General features: G+C 48.9%; 1 protein-coding gene across 4 annotated transcripts in view; it reads right to left on the bottom strand.

Moving 5' to 3' along the window:
- Window positions 1-16,731, bottom strand: part of akap13 (A-kinase anchoring protein 13) — a 121,561-nt gene that overhangs the window by 51,472 nt on the left and 53,358 nt on the right. For 3 of the 4 annotated variants that reach the window (XM_066649356.1, XM_066649358.1, XM_066649359.1), the window contains exons 8-10: window positions 14,131-14,192; window positions 3,850-3,943; window positions 2,186-2,307 (exon numbers count right to left, since the gene is read on the bottom strand). In XM_066649356.1, coding sequence (XP_066505453.1) covers window positions 2,186-2,307; window positions 3,850-3,943; window positions 14,131-14,192 — 278 coding nt within the window. The remainder of the gene's footprint in view (window positions 1-2,185; window positions 2,308-3,849; window positions 3,944-14,130; window positions 14,193-16,731) is intronic. The other variant, XM_066649357.1, reaches the window with a different exon arrangement.

The following is a 16,731-nucleotide window of genomic DNA, read 5'->3' as shown; positions in this document are numbered from 1 at the left end:
TCCCTCTGTCGCCTATCTCTCTCTCCCTCTGTCGCCTATCTCTCTCTCCCTCTGTCCCCTATCTCTCTCTCTCCCTCTGTCCCCTATCTCTCTCTCTCCCTCTGTCCCCTATCTCTCTCTCTCCCTCTGTCCCCTATCTCTCTCTCTCCCTCTGTCCCCTATCTCTCTCTCCCTCTGTCCCCTATCTCTCTCTCCCTCTGTCCCCTATCTCTCTCTCTCCCTCTGTCAAAGCAAACGCTTTCAACTTTTTGTTACTGTCTCTGTGTCTCCCCCTGTCTCACACACACTGAGTAAGGCCTGTGAGAGTTGAGCTGGCAGAACATTTCCACTTCTGCAAAGCTTACATAACGTCCACACACACACACACACACACACCCTTGTCCAGATCATTATTGTTTTTTTCCCCATCTGCAGCTGTGAAGTGCCCAGACAGTGGGTGTGGCCTGACCAGCAGAACATTCATGAGTAGGAAACACGGTAATGCAACATGTTTTTCTCTCTCAGAGTCGTAGACCCTACAAAAGAACAGTGTGGTTCTGCACACTTTGTTAGCCCCCTTCCCCCCTGTTCTTCAGCGCTCAGGACCCCCACAGAGCAGGTGTGATGTGGTGGTGGATCATTCTCAGCGCTGCAGTGACACTGACGTGGTGGTGGTGTGTTAGTGTGTGTTGTGCTGGTGTAGAGTGGATCAGACACAGCAGTGCTGCTGGAGTTTTTAAACCCTGTGTCCACTCTCTGTCCACTCTGTGAGACACTCCTCCCTCGTTGGTCCACCTTGTAGATGTAGAGTCAGAGACAGTATCTCATCTGTCGCTGCACAGTGTGCGTCGCTCGTCCTCTAGTCCTTCATCAGTGACACAGGACGCTGTCGGCTGGGTGTTTTTGGTCGGTGGACTGTTCTCGGTCCAGACACTGAGGGGTTTAAAAACTCCAGCAGCACTGCTGTCTAATTTAGAACAATAAACACATCACACAGCCCACCCCCACTTCCAAGCTTTGGAAATTCCCAACACCCTGTAATCGGAAAACTGCGCTATCAGCCTCCACTTCAGGACGGAGCTGAAAATATCCCTCAGGCCAGGAACACGTCTACGGCAAGAGGACGGAGAGTGTGGCTACATCAGCCGGAACAGCCAGCACTGCCACCACGTCAGGATTTAAAAACCAGATCCCTGACAAACCCAGTGAGAGCAGAACCAATAAACAAAGTCCAATCTGGATAAAGAATCCCAATTCCTAATCTGGATCGATAAACACGGATCCCAATCTGGATCAATAAACCCGGATCTCAATCTGAATCAATAAAACCGGATCCCAATCTGGATCAATAAACGCAAATCCTAATCTAGATCCCAATCTGGACCAATAAACCCGGATCTCAATCTGGATCAATAAACCCGGATCTCAATCTGAATCAATAAACCCGGATCCCAATCTGGATCAATAAACCCGGATCCCAATCTGGATCAATAAACCCGGATCTCAATCTGAATCAATAAACCCGGATCTCAATCTGGATCAATAAACCCGGATCCCAATCTGGATCAATAAACCCGGATCCCAATCTGGATCAATAAACCCGGATCCCAATCTGAATCAATAAATCCGGATCCCAATCTGAATCAATAAACCCGGATCCCAATCTGATTCAATAAACCCGGATCCCAATCTGATTCAATAAACCCGGATCCCAATCTGATTCAATAAATCCGGATCCCAATCTGAATCAATAAACCCGGATCCCAATCTGAATCAATAAACCCGGATCCCAATCTGATTCAATAAACCCGGATCCCAATCTGAATCAATAAACCCGGATCTCAATCTGGATCAATAAACCCGGATCCCAATCTGAATCAATAAACCCCGATCCCAATCTGGATCAATAAACCCAAATCCTGGTCTGTATTGAAGTAAAACCCAGACTGTGCCCTAAAGGCCATCACAGAGCTGTCAGTGAAGTCTGAGGATGAGGGATGACATCATGATGAGGTCATGATTACCCTGGAAGTGTGTGTGTGTGTGTGTGTCAGTGTGTGTTTAAATCACACCATACATTATATAACAGCTCTACCTGAGAGAGAGACACTCCAACATTTCTATAAAAACAATATCAAATAACGAATAGTTCAACACACAAACCCACACACACACACACACACACACACACACACAGTTCACTCACCTGTTTGAAGACGCTGTCATCTGCAGTTTCTGTGCTGAGCAGCGAGTCTCCATCACTGACCCACTCTGATTCAGGGAAAGAGCTCACAGACACTGACCTACACCCCCCCTCTGAGGAGCCACCTGAGAGCGACAGAGAGAGAGAAATAGAGACAATGACATTTTTTCAATATTATAATTATCATTTATTAATAAATTCCTATCATTGCTCTGTGCATCACTCCAACACTACATCATTGTTTAATACGTCATTAATGTCCAAAGACAAACATTCATTGTCTGTAACCCTTATCCAGTTCAGGGTCGCGGTGGGTCCGGAGTCTAACCGGAATCACTGGGTGCAAGGCGGGAACACACCCTGAAGGGGGCGCCAGTCCTTCACGGAGCGACACACACTCACTCACACCTACGGACACTTTTGAGTCTCCAATCCACCTACCAACGTGGGAGTTCTCCCTGTGTCTGCGTGGGAGGAAACCGGAGCACCCGGAGGAAACCCACGCACACACAGGGAGAACACACCACACTCCTCACAGACAGTCACCCGGAGGAAACCCACGCAGACACAGGGAGAACACACCACACTCCTCACAGACAGTCACCCGGAGGAAACCCACACAGACACAGGGAGAAAACACCACATTCCTCACAGACAGTCACCCGGAGGAAACCCACGCATTCACAGGGAGAACACACCACACTCCTCACAGACAGTCACCCGGAGGAAACCCACACAGACACAGGGAGAACACACCACACTCCTCACAGACAGTCACCCGGAGGAAACCCACACAGACACAGAGAGAACACACCACACTCCTCACAGACAGTCACCCGGAGGAAACCCACGCAGACACAGGGAGAACACACCACACTCCTCACAGACAGTCACCCGGAGGAAACCCACGCAGACACAGAGAGAACACACCACACTCCTCACAGACAGTCACCCGGAGCGGGACTTGAACCCACAACCTCCAGGTCCCTGGAGAGAGAGAGAACAGAGAGAGAGAGCAAAAGAGTGAGTGAAAGAGAAAGGGGACAGAGAGAGAGAGAGGACACAGAGAGAGAGACAGAGAGAGAGAAAGGGGACAGAGACAAAGTGTGAGAAAGAGAGAGAGGACAGAGACAGATACTGAGAGGGGACACAGAGAGAGAGAGAAAGAAAGGGGACAGAGCCAGAGAGTGAGAGAGGGGACACACAGAGAGAGAGAGAGAGAGAGAGAGGGAGGGAGGACAGTATTGCAGTATGGTCTGTAAGTCTTACACCGGACGCTGATGTCATCCACTGAAATAGAGCGTCTTATTAGATTTTTGAGGCTCTTTTGTGTAGAGAGGAAGACGTCCACTTTCCGTTTGTGTGTGTGTGTGTGTGTGTGATTGAAAGAGAGAGAGAGATAGAATAGTGTTCACACTGCGTCACATGAGGAAACACACACACACACACAGGGGGAAAGGGAGCCAGTTGGAGGGCGGAGATGGGATGTCCAGCTGGCTGCTGTACGGTCACTAACACTGAACACTGAACAGGAAATCTTAGTAAAGCTGCTTCACTGCTCATTTACTTTGTTTTCTGACCATTCACAGTCTCAGGAAGGGGCGGGGCTTATCTTTTAATTATGTTTGTGGGGGTTTTTGTCATCAATTTCAGATGTGAAACAGAACCTGCGCTGGCGTCCTGGACACTGGACGGCTCCTTCAGCTCCTCGGCGTCCGCACATGACCCCAGAGGGTAAAACACCTCCGCCTCTCTGTGGATCTGCAGAGAGAGAGAGAGAGAGAGAGAATGAAATAACTATTAAGAAAGACAGAATTACCAGGAAAGGCACAGACCCTGACACACACACACTCACACACACTATTGATGTGTATAATATCACACCATCACATGCCTCCAACCAATCAGCACGCTCCATTTACTCCACTGTTTATTTCCTCCGCTCTCAGGTGAACTCTGTAGTTTGGTCAGTAGGGGGCGCAGTGAACTCACAATTATCTATATGAATTAGGGCATGTGTCATGATATGTAAATGGTATGTAAATGAGGCCTTTGTAGGTGGAGCTTGGTGTCACACACTGATGCTGATTGATCAACTGCGCTCAGGCCTCCACCTGCTTCCACGTCATAACAGTGTCCTGAGTCAGAAGCTGAAGGGTTCCTCTGATACAGCAGCACTCAAACAGCACTGTGTCCCCATGGTCTCTCTTTCCATCATCATCATCATCATCATCAGTATCTATTCTCCACCAACGTTCAGCAGAATGTGACACAGATCGACTCCTACACTCACTGCCCCACGTCCAGGCGTCTGAGAACAGCATTGTTCAGTCTGCTGTGAATGAGACCACTGTGTACAGAAAGAGTGGGATCACTCCTTCCATCCATCCATCCATAGAGAGAGAGAGGGGGGGGAGAGAGAGGGAGACAGAGGGAGACAGAGAGACAGGGAGAGAGAAAGGAAGAGAGCCAGAGAGAGAGAGAGGGAGAGAGAAAGAAAGAGAGCAAGAGACAGGGAGAGAAAAAGAGAGAGAGAGAGGGAGACGGAGAGAGAGAGAGAGAGAGAGATGTGTAGGCAGTAAAACACTTGTGATGTCCTCACATCACTGAGTGGGTCAATACACAAAACCAGGACTGTGTGTGTGTGTGTGTGTGTGTGTGTGTGTGTGTGTGTGTGTGTGTGCTGGGGGAAACAGCAACAAAATAAAGAAAGAAAGAAAGAAAGAAAGAAAAATAAGTAAGAAAGAAAAGGGAGAGATACAGAGAAGAGAAATAGTGAGAAAGGAGAGCAACAGAGAGAAACATATAGAGACTATGGAAGAAAGGAGTGACCAAGTACACACACACACACACACACACACACACACACACACGTCTCTCCTGTGGGATCTGATACACTTTAAAAACAGGAAGCGTCCCGACCGTCACCAAAAGCCCTCTGCCCTCAGCCCTGGGAAATCAGCCCTGAGCCGCAGAGCAGCGGGGCAGTAATAACACACCGGAACAACACAAACACACACTGCAGGCACCAGCACATTAAGGCTGCACAGTTTAAGATGGACTGTGGACCGGGGGCACTCTGTGGTGTTTACTGTACTTAAAGTGCACAGGGTGTTCCCTACTAAAATAGGAAAATACAGTATAAACACCGCACTCAGAGCGCACTGTGTGTGAAACCCGATGTCTTCAGGACCTGGTGGACAAGGTGAACACCTTCAGTCCCTTTCAGGGTCGCGGTGGGTCCGGGGTCTACCCGGAATCACTGGGAACAATGTGGGAACACACTGGAGCAACTGCACATGAGCCTAACGTCACCAAACTTGGGTTAGAGAAAATACACTGTAAAAGTGAATTACACTCTTCAACTGTAGGGGGAGCTCAGGAGCAAAAACACCAAACCTTACATAATGTTCTTTTACAGGTTTGGGAATCGTTGATGTAATGGTGTGTGTCTCTGTGCGTGTGTGTGTGTGTGTGTGTCTGTGTCTTGCCAAAGCCAAATGTTTAAAGGCCAAAAAAGATTGGTCTGTACCTGATTGTATTGAACACCACTCAAAGCTAAAGTCTGCTGCCAAGCTCTTGGATAAAATCAGGCCGAAATCAGGGAGCATTATGGGATGCATTTTAGCAGGAAAATCACAACAGCAACAACTAGACTCTGGAAATTTAAGGGTTAAACCTGTCAAACTGCTAATACGTCTCACCCCGGAAAACAGACCCTCAGTCTCACACACATTCAGCAGCACACTCTATACACACACACACACACACACACACACACACACAGAAAGAGAGAGAGAGAGAATGTGCCATACACTCTTCTGGCATTCAGTGAACTCTAATCAGCCCTGCGTTCCCTCCACACACATACACACACACAGTGCAGAGACACACTCAAACTTTCCCAAACACACACTTTCCACAGTCTCCACTCAGTCATTCCACTCATACACAGTTCAGAAAGTGGTGAAATGGACTCCTCAGTGGAGACCACTGCTCAGCTCATAAACAGCTGCTGAAACCAAACGCAGACATTAAAGGTGCAGTTCAGGGTTGTACACGTCTGTAATGCACTGCGTACACGTCTGTAATGCACTATGTACACGTCTGTAATGCACTATGTACACGTCTGTAATGCACTGCAGCCACGTCCGTAATGCACTGCGCAGGCGTCCGTAATGCACTGCGCAGGCGTCCGTAATGCACTGCGCAGGCGTCCGTAATGCACTGTGTACACATCTGTAATGCACTGCGCAGGCGTCTGTAATGCACTGCGCACACGTCTGTAATGTACTATGTACACATCTGTAATGCACTGCGTACGCGTCTGTAATGCACTGCGTACGCGTCTGTAATGCACTGCGTACGCGTCTGTAATGCACTGCGTACGCGTCTGTAATGCACTGCGTACACGTCTGTAATGCACTATGTACACATCTGTAATGCACTGCGCAGGCGTCTGTAATGCACTGCGCACACGTCTGTAATGTACTATGTACACATCTGTAATGCACTGCGTACGCGTCTGTAATGTACTATGTACACATCTGTAATGCACTGCGCATGCGTCTGTAATGCACTGCGCACGCGTCTGTAATGCACTGCGCACACGTCTGTAATGCACTATGTACACAGCTGTAAAGCACTGCAGCCACGTCTGTAATGTACTATGTACACATCTGTAATGCACTGCGCACACGTCTGTAATGTACTATGTGCACGTCTGTAATGCACTGCGCACATATCTGTAATGCACTGCGCACACGTCTGTAATGCACTGCGTACACGTCTGTAATGTACTATGTGCACGTCTGTAAAGCACTGCGCACACGTCGGTAATGCACTGTCACGCCTGTAATGCACTGCGCACACGTCTGTAACATATTGTGTACATGTCTGTAATGCACTGCGCACACGTCTGTAATGCACTGCGCACACGTCTGTAATGCACTGTGCACACGTCTGTAATGTACTATGTACACAGCTGTAAAGCACTGCGCACACGTCGGTAATGCACTGCGTACACGTCGATAATGCACTGTCACGCCTGTAATGTACTGCGTACACGTCTGTAATGCACTGCGCACACGTCTGTAATGTACTGTCACGTGGACAGACACTGCGTACTTGTCTGTAATGTACTGCGTACACGTCGGTAATGCACTGCGTACACGCCTGTAATGTACTGCGTAGACGTCTGTAATGTACTGTCACGTGGACAGACACTGCGTACTTGTCTGTAATGTACTGCGTACACGTCTGTAATGTACTGTCACGTGGACAGATACTGCGTACTTGTCTGTAATGTACTATGTACACATCTGTAATGTATTGTGTACACGTCTGTAATGCACTGCGTACACGTCTGTAACGTACTGTCACGTGGACAGACACTGCCTACTCGTCTGTAATGCACTGCGTACACGTCTGTAATGCACTGTCACGTGGACAGACACTGCACTTAAAGGTGATGTTTCCTCACCATCTGCCGCTCTCTGCCCTTACTCACACACACCGCTCCACCTTAAAAGATACAGTCGCTTCTTACTCACACACACTGCTCCACCTTAAAAGATACAGTCGCTTCTTACTCACACACACAGCTCCACCTTAAAAGATACAGTCGCTTCTTACTCACACACACTGCTCCACCTTAAAAGATAAGTTTGCTTCTTACTCACACACACCACTCCACCTTAAAAGATACGGTCGCTTCTTACTCACACACACTGCTCCACCTTAAAAGATACAGTCGCTTCTTACTCACACACACTGCTCAACCTTAAAAGATACAGTAGCTTCTTACTCACACACACTGCTCCACCTTAAAAGATAGTCGCTTCTTACTCACTCCACATTATTTCTACACTCATTTCTATAATGTGTGTGTAATTAGTAAACAGCTCTGTAAACAAAAACCTGTGGAGGTGACCAGAGTGCTGCAGGTGCAGGAAACACACACCAGGGCGACAGCACTGTCACTTTAATCCTGTCCACTCTCCCTACAGAAGCAGAGGGTCCGTACCTTCAGCAGCAGCACGTCTGCGGTGCGGTTCGTCTTGGGCCACAGTGTGTATCGCCGCCGGTGTCGTTCGTACATGATTCCACAGAGAAGAACAGAGAGAAAAAGCCACTGGATCCCAACATGAAGCCGGAGAAACACCCGGGGAGAACGAGGGAGACCCACCACAACCGACTCCAAAAGGAGCTCCTCTGTCTCGCCTCCAGCACTCTCTCACTATTCTCGCCGTCTTCTCTTCCTTTTTCTTACTCTGTTATGCTTTTTCGTTCCTCCTCTCACTTTCACACACTCTTCAGTCTCTCTCTCTCCCTCTTCCCCCTCATCCCCTCCTCTTCAGTCCTTTCTGTATTTCTCTGCCCTCTCCCAGTTTTCTCCTCCTCCTCCTTCTTTTCTCTCACACTCTTCTGTTTCTCCTTTCAGTTGTACACTCCCTCAATCCTGCTCTCACTCTCTTCCCCTCGCTCTCTTCTTTCTATTTCTCCTCTTTCTTTCTCACACTCTCTCTCTCTCTCTCTGCACACACTACTTTCCTCCCCTCCCTTTTTCCCCTGGTCCACACACACTTCTTTTTCGTTCACTTGGCTCATTATCTCAGCACTTTTCTTTTCCTTTCTTCCCATCTCCCTCACTTTCTTCATCTTTCCCATTCCTCTCCCCACTGCTGTGTGTGTGTGTGTGTGTGTGTGTGTGTGTGTTCGTATTCTACTTAATGTCAGTGGAACTTGATTTGGGGGGAAACGGACCAATCATATTCCCCCAGTGCAGAGATACAGTTCAACACATTTTCAGCATGAACCCTCTGAATTCAGGGTGCAGCGTTACCATGGGAACAAGTGTAGCTTAACCATGGAAACGAGAGTAGTGTTAACATGGAAACAAGTGTAGTGTAACCATGAAAGAGTGTAGAACAACCATGCAAACAGTGTTGCATAACCATGGAGACGGCTGTTGCATAGCTATGGAAATAAGTGTGGTGTAACCATGGAGATTAGTGCAGGGTGACAATGGAAACCAGTGCTGTTTATCCATAGAGATGATAATCACAGCTGGACGGTGGGGGTAGAAATGCACTTCTGTACCACTTTGAAACAGAGGAAAACACACTGGGGGTGTGGGGGGGGGGTCAGAGGAACTGTGGCCTCTGGGTACAATACAGTCACACTAGCGCCCCCTAGAGCTGATCAGCTGTGAACTCAGAGGGAACCATGACAACCGCGTCCAACAGCAAGAGTGACGCAGGGACACAGGGATCCTCAAGGGGTTTAACACACACACACACACAGATACCCGAGTATCTCTCTCTTTACCCCTCTTCTCTCCACCCCTCAACCCTCTCTCTCTCTCTCTCTCGCTCATTTATATATCCCATGTTTTTTTTTTTAAACATCTGGAACGAGTTATACCAACGTCAACCACTAGAGTGAGACACTGAGCTCCTACAGAACTTCTCCATTACATTACAACCACTGCTCCCTCCACTGACACTTTATTAGAGACCCCAACCCCCCGAACACCAGCCAGGGATGGGTTTCCAATAAAGTGGCCAGAGAGTGATTTGTTCCTGAGCTCCACGTGAATAAAGAGAAGGGAAACGTGTGCAGACGCACAGAGAAAGAGGAACTGAGAGAGGATTTGACACACGCACGTTTTGCTTTTTAAAAAGGAGAACAGAGACGTCGCCGTAGCGACGAGGGCTTTATAAACACAGGCCGAGGTTTGTTCAGACACAGACCGAGTGCAGCGCACGACGTGTGATTTTTAGCCTGATCCCGAGCTGATCGCTGGACCTCGGATTTTCAAACCTGTATTTTTACAGCTGAAACAGTGAGAGTCACAGCTCAACACACACACACACACAAACACACACACACACGCCTAACATGTGCTGACCTTACTGAAGTTCACCTGAAACTGTTACACACCTCCAGCTCTCGGGGCAAACGTCATCTCTGTCCAAAGAACATAAAATCATATCTGAGAGACTCGCTCCAAGTTTCTACACGTTTAGAGGGGAACCGAGGATACGTCACCAGCGGGGGGCGCTGCTGTGTCTGAATACAGCATCAGAGCCACAGATAAACAGTCAGAGTCATGACAGGGTCATTGTTTATTCTGTGTTCACCGTGGAGTCAGATCAGAGTGAGATATAACACTGTGTAAATGTTGCTGAGTTCAGAGGCGTCCTGCTGAGGTCGTGAACAGCGGAGAAACGTAACCAGTGCAGAGCCGTGGATCTGAACAACGCTCACAGTGCCGCGCCAAACACAGCCCCAGAAACACACACAAACGAAGCTTGTTCCTGCTTTATTTCCTGTTATTTATTTATATGAAACGGTGTAAATGACCGTGTCCAGCTCGACTCTGGGATAACAATGTGTGTGAGGCTCTGACCAACGCTCACGGTGTCGTGCCAAATACAGCCCCAGAAACACACACAAACGAAGTGTGTTCCTGTTTTATTTCCTGTTATTTATTTATATGAAATGGTGTAAATGACCGTGTCCAGCCCCTCTGGGGGATAATGCTGTGTGTGAAAGGCTCTGAGCTCTTTCCTGAACTGACCCTCCACACGCCCACGGACCACGTCACGGTTCTCTCTGAAGAACCTACTCTACGTTGGTTCCAGTTGGGAACAAACTCTGGGTCGCTTCTGTTGGCGGAAACACACTGAAATGTTCTAAATTTAGTTTAGGAACTGGAACCGTTCCTCGTTGCTGGAAGAGCACTAAAAAGGGTTCCGTTCAGTTCTTTACTGTGCTACAACGCCCCCTGCAGCATCCTGACTGTACTACATTACATTAAAGCCTCATCGAGACACAGAAAGGCACTAAAATAAACACTCAGGTCCAAATCAGTGAGTTTGTGAAGATGCCAAGTGTGAAAAAGTGATGCTGAATGCTGTTATTAAAGTGAGCAGAGTGTAAAAATGAACTTCAATCTGCCATTTATTGGCTCTCCTGTCCTCTTCTATTTCCCCTGCAGGGGGTGCTGCTGCCAATGATGTGAACAGCTCTGTCCTGGACCGTTCACATTCACATTCTCTGAATGGCTGAGCTGTGATCACATGACCTTCACAGAGAGATCCAGCGTGAAGAGAGACAGACACACGGTGACCTCAGCTCACTGCTGCACTGAAACCAGCCAATCCACACTCGGCAGTCCTTCCCGACAGGAACGCTGCGGATCCGGCCACTTCATCTCGAGAGCCACTTCAGATAGAGTGTCCCAGAAGGTCGTTTCTCAGGAGTGCTGATGACGGGGAGATGGTGTGTGTGCCAGCAAAAAGATAACAGCTCAGGCTCTGCCTAAAACCTGAGCAGAAACCAGACCAACACCGGGTGACTGTCTGTGAGGAGTGTGGTGTGTTCTCCCTGTGTCTGCGTGGGTTTCCTCCGGGTGACTGTCTGTGAGGAGTGTGGTGTGTTCTCCCTGTGTCTGCGTGAGTTTCCTCCGGGTGACTGTCTGTGAGGAGTGTGGTGTGTTCTCCCTGTGTCTGCGTGGGTTTCCTCCGGGTGACTGTGTGTGAGGAGTGTGGTGTGTTCTCCCTGTGTCTACGTGGGTTTCCTCCGGGTGACTGTCTGTGAGGAGTGTGGTATGTTCTCCCTGTGTCTACGTGGGTTTCCTCCGGGTGACTGTCTGTGAGGAGTGTGGTGTGTTCTCCCTGTGTCTACGTGGGTTTCCTCCGGGTGACTGTGTGTGAGGAGTGTGGTGTGTTCTCCCTGTGTCTGCGTGGGTTTCCTCCGGGTGACTGTCTGTGAGGAGTGTGGTATGTTCTCCCTGTGTCTACGTGGGTTTCCTCCGGGTGACTGTCTGTGAGGAGTGTGGTGTGTTCTCCCTGTGTCTGCGTGGGTTTCCTCCGGGTGACTGTTTGTGAGGAGTGTGGTGTGTTCTCCCTGTGTCTACGTGGGTTTCCTCCGGGTGACTGTCTGTGAGGAGTGTGGTAATAGCACACGTAATATAATACAGAGACATGGTCCAATGGTGCTCCCATCATCCTTCACTACAGCTCTGAGACTGTTACTCATTAGCAACATCACTCTCCGAAAGTATTCAGACAGAGTTATACTCACACAGCTTGTGCAGGGTTATTCAGTTCAAATCCAGTCAGGTTCCATTAATAAAATCTCCTCCAAAACAAAAGCCCAAAACTCAGGATCTGTGCCTGGTCTCAGAGCAACACGTGGACTACTGTCGGTCACTGCACAACTACAGAGTGCTTCCGTGTGGTCAGCGGAGCTCAGAGAGTGGACAGTGAGGGGAAGGAGTCACTCAGGCCTGCGGGGGCTACGTCAGGTGTCCTGGAAAAAAGCCGGAAAAGACTGGAAACCATAGGGATTCCCACAGGAAGACGACCCAGTGTGAAGTGTTGGGGTCAGTGGACCTCTTCACTGAACCTGTCTTCTTCATTAATCCGACCCTTCCTGTTTAGCACAGGTATCTCTCTCTCTCTCTCTCTCTCTCTCATTTCCTCTCCTCACACAGTAACCGTCGCTCTAACGTTCCACACAAACAAACACAGAGCGATGAGCTCATGTTTCCTTTACTCAGAGTTAAGACAAGAATCTGCAGCACCTCCTTCCCTCCACAAGCAGAACTCAGCGCTGATTATTGGACACATTAACTATTCTAAATAACTCTGTCCTCTCCTTTATCCACGGACATCATTCAGGGATCATTTAACCGTCCTGTAGTATATTACTAACACACCCTCTCAGAACAGCAGTGCAGATCGTGTGAATCGTAAGTCACAGTGACCCCTACACTTCCTGTAGTGTATTACAATCTGTCAGAATGAAGGTATGGATCATATAAGTTTTACAGCAAATAATAATCAGAGCTGTACTGCCCCCTATATCACCTGCAGGGCATTACAGCCTCTCAGAAGGCCTGTGTGGATCGTGACCACATTTTAGGGAACTTTTAAATAAATAAACAGAGCTGTGAACATCAATGGTGTAGCTGTAATTTTAAGGTAAAAATACTACCAAGTGTTGCTTTAAAAATGATATTGGTTAATCAATGCAGCCCTGATGATAAATCAATACATTCTCTCTCTCTCTAACACACACACACACACACACACACACACACAGAGAGCATTCCCATAACCAGCCGAGTGACCCCAGGAGGTTCGGGGTCAATGATTAACGTTTAAAACTGCGTCACATCGAAGAAAAATAACACAGAGGCCAGAGAGGGACAGGAGAGCAATGGCAAAAGAGCACAGACCAACCATCAGTCTTTTCTACAGAGAGAGAGAGGGAGAGGGGGAGAGAGAGAGAGAGCAAGAGACAGACAGGGAGAGGGAGAGCGAGAGATAGAGTGTGAGAGAGAGAGAGCAAGAGAGAGGGAGAGCGAGAGATAGAGTGGGAGAGAGAGAGGGAGAGAGCAAGAGAGAGCGACAGAGAGAGAGGGAGGGAGAGCGTGTGAGAGAGAGAGAGAGAGAGAGAGAGCGTGTGAGAGCGAGAGAGAGAGAGAGAGAGAGAGAGAGGGAGAGCGTGTGAGAGAGAGAGAGGGAGAGACAGAGAGAGGGAGAGCGAGAGATAGAGTGGGAGAGAGAGAGGGAGAGAGCAAGAGAGAGCGACAGAGAGAGAGGGAGGGAGAGCGTGAGAGAGAGAGAGAGAGAGAGCGTGTGAGAGCGAGAGAGAGAGAGAGAGAGAGGGAGAGCGTGTGAGAGCGAGAGAGAGAGAGAGAGAGAGAGAGAGAGGGAGAGCATGTGAGAGAGAGAGAGAGAGAGGGAGAGCATGTGAGAGAGAGAGAGAGAGAGAGAGAGGGAGAGGGAGAGCATGTGAGAGAGAGAGAGAGAGAGAGAGAGGGAGAGCGTGTGAGAGAGAGAGAGAGAGAGAGAGACAGAGAGAGAGGGAGGGAGAGCGTGTGTGAGAGAGAGAGAGAGAGAGAGAGAGAGAGAGAGAATGTAAACACTCACCCCAGGCTGATCCATGTCTGTCACCGATGTCTCCTTGTCATCTTCCGTACTGGGGTCATCTACTAAAGAAAATAAAAGAGATCACTAGGTGCAGAAAGCACTGACCTCAGGAGACAACACAATCTTACTTTAATAGACATTCATTTCTTATAAAATTCAGTCATTTTCTGTAAACAATTTCCCTGATCACGGCTTCAGTGGGTCCAGAGCCCAGCAGGATTCACTCACTCACCCAGTCACTAACTCACACACTCACCCAGTCACTCACTCACCCAGTCACTAACTCACACACTCACCCAGTCACTCACTCACACACCCACCCAGTCATTTACTCACCCAGTTACTAACTCACACAACCACCCAGTCACTCACTCACACAGTCACTAACTCACACACTCACCCAGTCACTCACTCACCCAGTTACTCACTCACACACTCACCCAGTTACTCACTCACACACTCACCCAGTTACTCACTCACACACTCACCCAGTTACTCACTCACCCAGTTACTCACTCACCCAGTCACCCAGTCACTCACTCACAGTCACCCAGTCACTCACTCACACACTCACCCAGTCACTCACTCACACACTCACCCAGTCACTCACTCACACACTCACCCAGTTACTCACTCACCCAGTCACTCACTCAGTTACTCACTCTCAAAGTCACCCAGTCACTCACTCACCCAGTCACTCACTCACACAGTTACTCACTCACACACTCACCCAGTCACTCACTCACCCACCCAGTCACTCACTCACCCAGTCACTCACTCACAGTTACTCACTCACACACTCACCCAGTCACTAACTCACACACTCACCCAGTCACTCTCACCCAGTTACTCACTCACCCAGTTACTCACTCACACACTCACCCAGTCACTCACTCACTCACACACTCACCCAGTCACCCACTCACCCAGTCACCCAGTCACTCACTCACCCACTCACTCACTCAGTCACTCACTCATACACCCACCCACCCACCCAGTCACTCACACACACACCCACCCACCCAGTCACTCACACACACACGCACACCCCCAGTCACTCACACACACACCCCCAGTCACTCACACACACACCCCCAGTCACTCACACACACACACACACCCCCAGTCACTCACACACACACACACACCCCCAGTCACTCACACACACTCAGCCAGTCACTAACTTACACACTCACTCAGCCAGTCACTCACTCACCAAGTTACACACACACACACTCAGCCAGTCACTCATACACACACACACACACACAGTCACTAACTCACACACTCTCACACACACACACAATCACTAACTCACACACTCACCCAGTCACTAACTCACACACTCACCCAGTCACTCACACACACACTCACCCAGTCACTAACTCACACACACTCACTCACCCAGTCACTAACTTACACACACTCAGCCAGTCACTCATACACACACACTCAGCCAGTCACTCATACACACACACACAGTCACTAACTCACACACTTACACACACACTCAGCCAGTCACTCATACACACACACACAGTCACTAACTCACACACTCACTCACCCAGTCAATAACTTACACACACATTCAGCCAGTCACTCATACACACACACACACTCACTCACCCAGTCACTAACTTACACACACACTCAGCCAGTCACTCATACACACACACACAGTCACTAACTCACACACTCACCCAGTCACACCTATGGACAGTTTCACACACTTACTCTGATTTGGTATTTTTGTGTAATTTACTTTTACAGCAGGGAGGCAGTGAGTGTGGTTTCCTACCCTCTTCTGAAAGTTACATAGTGCAGTTTCTGCAGTGCTGGTCCCGGAGGAGCAACAACAGAGGCTCTATTCTCCCTGTTACAGCTCAGTGCAGCATCACAATGATTCTGAAGCTGTGATTTTAAGGTAAAATACTACTTAGAGTCGCTTTAAGCCCAGAGTGGAAGACAGAGCAGACATTAGTTAAATCCTGCTTCAGGGAACAGCCCAGTGGAGTGCGGTTAAGCTGCTGCTGATTGCTCTGACACAACAGCTGCCGGCACAGGCTCAGTGTTGGAGTGTGATCACACCGTTCTTCTGAAACAGGGTGTGGAGCGTCACCTAAACGGCTCACCACAACTTACACCCTGCAGCTTTGTTTTTACACTCCAGCCCTTCAGGAGTTTCCACGCCCTCGGATCTGAAAGAGGAAGAGCGTGCAGCAATAGTTTGGAAAATAAATCATTTCAAAGGGTGGAGACAGAGGCGGAGACTAATTTGCATATTCATAGGGCTGTGTACGTTGAAAGAACGCAGAGATAAGGAGCAGGGGTTTTCAATTAAAATGTTCGGTGTCGTCTTCACTTCACGTCCAAACCACAGACGCAGCGTTTCTCTTTGGTACGAGCCGCTCCAGTCGCTCGGTCCGCCTCCGTGTTTAGGTTCTCCTCCGTGGGTCTGATTGGACGAGGCAGAGTCACATGACTACAGCGCGGTGGTGTGGGTTTAAAGGGATAGTACATGAACACGGTGGTCACAATGAACAACAAAGTGGATGAACTGAATTCACTCAGCTCTACCTCCTCACAACAAACGTCCAGACC

This window comes from Hoplias malabaricus, chromosome 17, assembly GCF_029633855.1.
Source record: "Hoplias malabaricus isolate fHopMal1 chromosome 17, fHopMal1.hap1, whole genome shotgun sequence".
Classification (NCBI taxonomy): Eukaryota; Metazoa; Chordata; class Actinopteri; order Characiformes; family Erythrinidae; genus Hoplias; species Hoplias malabaricus.
The sequence above is the reverse complement of the archived record's forward strand: the minus strand, read 5'-3'. Positions and strand labels throughout refer to the sequence as shown.